This window comes from Nannospalax galili, unplaced genomic scaffold (assembly GCF_000622305.1).
Source record: "Nannospalax galili isolate Female #2095 unplaced genomic scaffold, S.galili_v1.0 scaffold14, whole genome shotgun sequence".
Classification (NCBI taxonomy): Eukaryota; Metazoa; Chordata; class Mammalia; order Rodentia; family Spalacidae; genus Nannospalax; species Nannospalax galili.
Window position 1 is genome coordinate 2,321,064 of NW_008336953.1, and position 8,090 is coordinate 2,329,153.

At 45.2% G+C, this 8,090-nt stretch overlaps 1 protein-coding gene across 1 annotated transcript in view; it reads right to left on the reverse strand.

Annotated features, from left to right (window-relative positions):
• The window catches only part of CUNH10orf67 (chromosome unknown C10orf67 homolog), a 166,184-nt gene extending 163,758 nt beyond the window's left edge, over nt 1-2,426 (reverse strand). The window contains exon 1 of the mRNA XM_029562936.1: nt 2,323-2,426. Within this exon, the coding sequence (XP_029418796.1) occupies nt 2,323-2,426 (104 nt within the window). The remainder of the gene's footprint in view (nt 1-2,322) is intronic.
• Between the last annotated feature and the right edge of the window lie 5,664 nt (nt 2,427-8,090).

Consider the following 8,090-nt stretch of genomic DNA (forward strand, 5'->3'; position numbering starts at 1 on the left):
TCTCGGCTTCTTCCATGTTGGATCCATGTGTATGAATGTGCATGTGAAGGTTAGAAGTCAATACTGGGTATTTTCATCTATTACTCGCCACCTTAGTTTTTGGAACAGGGCTTCTCCTTGGACTTGGGCCTCTGGGTGTTTCAGACAGGCTGACGAGCCAACAAGCACCTGGGATCTACCTGTTCCCCACCCCATTGCTGTGAATGCAGATGTATTCCACCATGCCCAGCTTTTCACTTGGTGCTGGGGAATCCAAACTCAGATCCTTGTGCTTCTACAGCAAACGCTTTATCTACTGGAGCATCTCCACTGGAGCATCTCCCTAGTCCCCAGGACCATACCCCTTGATAGATGCTGTAACAGTCTCTTAACTGGTTTCCCCACTTGTGCCCCTGTCCCCTCAAAAGCAGTAGAATCCTATTTATAAGCCAGATACTATCAGAATTCTATGTCAATCGCCTTTTGGCTTCTCATCTCATTTGAAACAAAAGCTCGTGTTTACAGTGGTCTATGACCTCCTCTTGGGCCCCCAGTGCCCTTCTCTCTGACTTCATTCCTCCTCTCACCCCCCTCTATGTTCTAGTCACACCAGACTCCTTGCTGTTCCTAGAACATTCAGGCACCTTGCTTTCTACCTCTTGTTCTCTCAGTCTGGAACATTCTGGCCCTGGGTATATCTGCCTGGCTCTTCCCCGAAGCCTGTAAGTTTCATCCTCATGTCACCTCAGTAAAGCCTTTTCATATCTAAAATCAATTCTCCTTCCCACTTGGTGACTTGGTGGTACTCATACACGCATGCACGCATGCACACATGTACACACACACACACACACACAATTCTCTGCACCCTCTCCTGTTTCTTTGTTAACACCTGGCTGTTATCTGACCTATTACAGAGTTATTTATTTGTCTGGTTTGCCATTGGTATCTGACTACAATGTACACTCCACCAAGGCTGGGATTGTCTGGCATGTGGACTGCCATCTACCCAGTGCCTACCCAGACTACGTGCAGGCTTCAGATGCCTGGATGTCAGCCAGGGCTCAAGTTTCTCCCACTCATATCAAGTCACCAACTTGGTTCCCTGAGCACTCTGTGTGAAGAAAAATTATCGTGGGCACCAGTGAGTCTTTGGTTCAGTTAACATATGTTAACAGAACACTTAGCAGAGGTCAGTATGCCCCTGGAGTTTAGAATGTTTTTTTCCTTGGGGACTTAACTCTACTGTGGAATGTCAAAGAATCCAGGAGAAAAAGTAACTAAGAGTAGACACAGTGTGCCTCTGGTGTTTGCCAAACGCTGCCTACGAAGTGTGCTTCTTACAGACACATTTAAATCTGGGCCTGTGTGTACCCTGACTCACTTTAACCAACATACTCATTGATTTAGTCCAGTGTTCCTGAGGAGGCTGTGCTCGGCAGGACAGTGTCACTGTTCACCGTTGCACTGGTACAGCTGTGGTCTGCGTGTCTCCCCTGGAGCTGACAGTCGCGGAGCTTCCCTTCAACAACTACCCAGGCCCTTGCCCTCTGCCCATGGAGTTGCTGTCACACCTAATTAACCCAATGCTGTGCACTTACTAGTTTGAAAACTTTTTCTTAGGGAGAAAAATATGTTTTTCAAAAAAACATTAGCTCTACATTATCCAAATAAACATCAAAACTAGGACAGAAAGGACAAATGATCATGAGAAGGAAGAATTATACCCAAGGGTCAGGAAATGACATTGATAAGGCCATGGCATGTTGTGTCTGGGTGTGTTTGGAGGTGCTGCAGTTCCAGGAAAATCATGTTCAGATCTTAAGTTCCAAGGGGATACCAGCTGGAGGTGAGGTCAAAGGAGCTGACTAGGTCATAGAGGGGGCCTATAAATGGGACTGTGCCCTTATAAAATTAGGTTGGGGGGACAGAGGGTGGAGAGAGTGGGGGAGTTGAGAGAAAGCTCCCCGGCCCCTCCCACCGTGGGAAGGTGCAGTGAGAGGCCACCTTTTTTTGGAAAAGCACCCACCACTAGACACCAAATAGCAGGTCCTGGATTTTCCAGGCTGCTGGTTCACGAACTGGTGTTATAGCCTCCTACCCTCTCGGTTTGCCTCCCTTTTAGACAGCAGTGGACAGATTTAACACACCCTATTATCCAAGGACCAGGCACCATTTGTCTTTGGTCTCCAGCTAAGGAAACCGAGGCACAGACAAGCGCAAGTGAGAAGCCAGGTAGGACTGGAACCCAGGTCCAGTCTACACTCCCAGCACACGGGTCCCTCAAGACCCCCGGGCCACAGAAGCAGAGCCAAGTCGCCCCGCGCTGGGTGCACCGGTCACCTGGGGCTGAACTGGAATTGCTCGATGGCCGCCCCGATGGTCTCGAGAATCCTCCGGCACGCCTGTATCCCCGGCAAGTCCTCCGAGTTCTCAGACGCGGCCATGCCCGCTGGGCGCTGCGCCTACGGCCACCACTGCTCGCTTGGGGAGTCCGGAACCCCGCGTCTGTTGCCATGGCGACTCCCACAGAAACCAGAGAACCAGAGGAGCCAGGAACGCCCCGACGGCGCGGGGGCTCCAGCAGCCCCTGGTCTCAGCCCCTGGTCCGCCAGACCCAGGCTTGGTGACTAAGCGAGCTCTCCCCTGGCCACCCCCATGCCAGGCCGCCCTGCAATGTCCCCAAGCAAAGGTGCACCCCTGCAAATAATCAACCGCGTCCGCCACGCCCCCACCCTTCTGCCTCGGGCTGGGAAGGCTCTGAGCTCAGCCTCCGGCTTCGACGCGTTTGGAAGACTCGGTGTTTCCTACACCAGCACCCCTTCCGCGTGTTTGTTAGACCTGCGGCCTAATGCCCTCCTCTCCTTGGCTTCCTACCAGATGTCACCTCCTTCCAAGAGGATGGATAAGATGCACCTGGCTCTTGGAGATGCGCATGACTCACAGAGCAGCTCTCTTAGAGGAGAGAGCAGGTGGCCTGACAAATCGCCTACATCGGGTCACTTGACCACACAAGTAGGTGGTTGCCGCATAAAGATGTTGTTTACAGAAATTAAACAGGCCTACGTGATTATTTTATATGAAAGTCGGAATGAAGATTTACACTGTACCGTGTGTGGAATTCAATTCACTAAATAGCTATCATTACTAAGAGAAGCATGTTTTGTTTGGTTTGGTTTGGTTTGGTCTTTTTGAGACAGGGTCAGCTGTCTGGAACTGTCCCCAGCTGTCCCCAGCTGTCCTGGAACTCACTATGTAGACCAGGCTGGCCTTGAACTCACAGAGATACGCCTTCCTCTGCCTTCCCAGTGCTGGAATTAAAGGCGTGTACCATCATGCCCGGCTGAGAAGCATGTTTTTAATTGTGAGGTATCACACCACCGGTGATCACTGACAGGGGACACCTAATCTCAGGGTGTCATTGCTTAGTTTTAGAACTAAGTATTCTTCATCTCCTTTTCACCGTACTGCCTACAGGAAGTCCATCCCGTCTTCAGTACCTTTAGCTGTACTGCCTACAGGAAGTGCTTCCCTTCTCTCCAGCCAGCCAAGTACAAGTTAGTTCAATGTTAGGAATGCAAAGCAGGAAAAAGTCACTGTGGCCTTATCACCATCTTTTGAAATTTTTGATCTATTTTTACTTATATGTATGTGTGTGCCTGCTTGTCTGTATGTGAACTTGTGCATGAAGAGCATGTCAGATCCCTGGAACTGGAGTTACAGACAGTTGGGAATGATGTGGGTGTGCAGAACACAGCCCCTGCCCTCTCTACGAGAGCAGCCAATGCTCTCAACCACTGAGCCATCTCTCCGGCATCACAAGATGAGCCCTGTGTGATCATCCAGGCCTATGAGCCTGACATTCTGGATAGAAGCTCAGGCAGGAGGATGGAGAGTTCAAGGTCACATTGGACTGCATTCTGGTTCCTGTTTCAAAAGCAAACAAACAAGCAAGCAAACAAACAAATAAAAACAAAACAAAACAAACAAACAACAACAAAAAAAAAACAGGTAAAGAAAGGCCGGAAGAAGGATACAAAATGCCAAAAAATTGCAATCAATAACAAAACAAGATAGTCTTTAAAGATTTGTTTTTCTTAGGGGGAGAAAAAGTTATTTTTACTGTACTGAGGGTTTTTATTTTTAAGCTCTAACATCAAAGGCTGGAGAAATAGCTCTGTGTTAGAGTCCTTGCACAAGGCCTTGAGTTCAAGCCCCAGCTGCCTCTAAAGTGGATATTGTGGTGTACACCTGTAATCGCAGCATTCTGGAGGTGAAGGCAAGAGAATTAGAAGTTCAAGGTCATCCACCTATGAAGGGAGTTCAAGATCATCCACCTATGAAGGGAGTTCAAGATCATCCACCTATGAAGGGAGTTCAAGGCCAGCCGACTAGAATCTCAGTCTCTCTCTCTCTCTCTCTCTCTCTCTCTCTCTCTGTGTGTGTGTGTGTGTGTGTGTCTGTCTGTCTGTCTGTCTGTCTTTCCACATACACACACAATCTAAATTTGACTTAGGAAACATTTATTATATAATAAAAAGTTAAGCAAGAAATGTATATATCTACAATACATTATTTTTTTCTTGACCATTCCGCATACACATTTTTAAAATAAAGATTAAATTAGAAAGGAGTCAAGATAATGTAATGTAGTGATAAGCTCCTGGCTGTTTGGCTCCAGGAATTACCAATGATATTTTTAAGCAGAGGCAAGATCTCACAGCTGAGCCGATGAGTCATTGGTCAGTGTTGCATGGCATTTGTTGGTGATACCTGCTGCGTAGTTACACCATCCCTCAGAAACAGGAATTGAACAAAACATCTTTGTTGGAACCTTGCTATATCCTATCAGTATCCAGGAGATCAAGGAATGAGGATGACTGTATTTGCAACAATGAACAACATAGCATTTCTTTGCTTGTCAGCCCCCTAAGCTTATATAATTGTTGGTTACAGGCCACAGTCTTCCCTGCTAATAAGGACTGGCAGTGCAGAGCATCTGTCATACTCCGTCCGGTCTTTTTCGATCAGCCATTAAATTCATTAGTAGTTTTTAATGGTTTTGGAGAAAGTTTATGAGCTCCTAGATAAACATTAAAAATACAGGCTCTGGGGTTTGGAAAGATGGCTCAGTGGCTAAGAGCACTGGCTGCTCATGAAGAAGACCCAGGTTCAGTTCCCAGCACCCACATGGTGGCTAACAACCTTCCATAACTCTAGTTCCAGGGGATCCAATGCCCTCTTCTGACATAGCATAAAACTGTACCGGGATACAGGTACACTTGCATATATTAAGGCAAAACACTCATACACATTAAAAAAAATACAGGTTCTGAAACTCCCTTCAGAATATTGGTACATCATTTAACATTTTTAAGCTCCTGTTTTCTTAGAAGTAAAAGCTGGATAATGAATTTTTCTCAAAGAACAGTTGGGAATAGTGTATAAAGGAAGAACAGTCCATGTAACACACTGCAATGCAAACAGCAGCCAGGCTATGAAAGTAATGTTCGCCTTCTTAAACCGCAATGGAGAAATACAACTATCGCCTAAAGTTTTCGGTTTTCTAAAAGTTGAACATTTCAAAAGTTAGAATGGTTCTTTAGGTTCTTACATGGTAGGACTTAGGGCACAACTTAAACACATACATGTATGAGTATAATGTGTCTTTGTATGAAAATGCATGCCACCTGCCAATTATCAACGGTGATAGCACCTTAGATTAAGTGGCATGAGGATTTGATTCAGCGTCAAGTGCTGGCTCTAATCATAGTTGTTTACATATTCCAGTTGGACATTATCAGTTCTGTAGTCTAGTAAAAGCCAAGAGGTTCCAGCTGAGGTTTTTAATTTAAATTCTTTCTAGAGCGTCATCATTTGTGAAGTGCTTATTTTTCTTTTATCACCAGCTATAATATATGATTATGTGGTATGAGCTCTGTTATGTAAACTTGTTTTACGTAGTGCTTCATCCATAACCAAAGATTTTAAATAAAGGGTTGGAAAAGGAAACCAAGAAGTCCTAGCCAGGGCAATTTTATGCTACTAAATACTTAGAAGAAAAACTCCACAGGTTAGACCATTTCAGTGTCTTGAATTCTCTTGTAGTGAAGCACCATCTCCACTGTAAACGTGTATTAAAGATGTGTCAGCTGACTGAAACTGAAAGCTGCGATGACAGGCAAGGTGGGGAGTCTGGGTAGGGGCAGCCTGCTTTAAAATTGGGATCTTTGCTGCCAAATGACCTTGAGCTCTGGGTAGACCATTTCCTCTATTTGAAGACAACTTTAAATCATGACCCTGTGGGAAGGGAGAGAAGCAAAAATGAGGGGACAGTAGCAGATCTTAGTTACCCATAGGAGGATGCTCATCTGACAGAGATGTGAGCCCACTGCCAAGGGCTATAACATTGCCATGTGCCTTCATTGTACATAAAGGGAGGTGGTTGGGACCAGCTGAAATCTGAATGGAGAATGCTCCAGGGGCATTTATCATTTAATGCCTTGGAAGGCTTCATCCTTTGTAAAAGACTTCTTTATTTTATATGATGCTAAGAAAAAACCCCAAAAAATTACCAGCTACAATATTACCTTAACACAGAATGACCAAAAGAAGAACATTAGAGACCCTTCCTGGGAACTCTGTTTCATGAGACCCTAGAGGAGTCTCCTCTCCTGAGAAGCAGGACATCCCCAGGCTTTTCGATAACTTAGATATACTACCCTATGGGACCATCTTGTTCTCTGTTCTTTTCCCATGGTCACAAGGCAGCTGGCTGATAAACAATTCATGTTTTCTGATATATACATTCTAACAAACACTTGATCTAGACAGAAAATGTGATTTGGAATAAGGTGACTGCTGAAGTCTTCCTTACCTGTAATGTGTTACCCTCTGTGGTTTCAGTTAGCTGCTACCCATCAAAAATAGTACCAAACCCCACATAGAATGCAGAGCATATGATATTTGGAGAAAGCACATTCACAGAACTTGGATTCAATAATATGTTTTTTTAAATTGCTGTATTTTATTATTTGTTATTTCTGTTACTGTCTTACTGACTCTAATTTATAAATTCTCTTTCTCTCTCTCATACACACACACACACACACACACACACACACACATAGACACACACACACCAGCACATACAGTATAGGGACTGGTAGGCTCTGTGGCTTCAGGCATCCATTGAGAGTTTGGATATGTGCCCCCCGCCCCAAAAGGCCTGGCACATTTCCCTATATCCTAACCTGAATAAACTGCTAAAAGACAGTGTGTAGACCCTCTACAATGAGGACTAGACTCAGATTCAAGAGGTTCCCACCAGGTACACCAGCCCATACATCACCTGGTGGGTAGCTGGGGTCTCTCTTTAACACTCTTCACCTACAATATAGTGCCCCTTCATTGCCCCTCAGCTTTAAACTCATCACAGAAATGGGGTGCCAATAAATTGCACTTAGTAGAACTGAGGCCTAGAGGGAACAGTTACACATAAGAGAACATGGTAGTGAAAGTCGGGTTTCTTGCTATTATGATGATTATGATGCTGGTTTCAGTATCATATATACTTCACTTTACACAGAGTACCCTGGATATATCACACAGTTGGTGCTATTACCAAAAAGTCAGGAATGCACAGTCTGAGGATGATGGTCCATACGCTGTTTCTCAAAGTAGGAAGTGCCCACTCCAGGAGGACTGATTTCAGCTTTACTGTCAACAGTATATTTTATATTTTAATTTATTATGTGTATGAATCTATTGCCTACATATGTGTAGGTGCCTCGGTGTCATGCAATGCCTGCAGAGGTCAGAAGAGGGTGTCCAGTTCCTTGGAACTGGAGTTATGAACAGATGTTGGCTATCACGTGGTTGCTGGGAATTGAACCTGGGTCTTCTGCGAGAGCAGCCAGTGCTCTTTAACTGCTGAGCCAACGCTCCAGCTCATGTCAACAGTGTCTTGATCAGCTGGTCACACTATGCTATGGATACATACTATGTCAGAAATGTCAGTGTTTTCCTGTTCATGGCTTTTTGTTGTCTTGTTTTGCAGTGCTAGAGACTGAACTCAGGGCCTCATATGTGCTAGGGCACCTTCCACTATG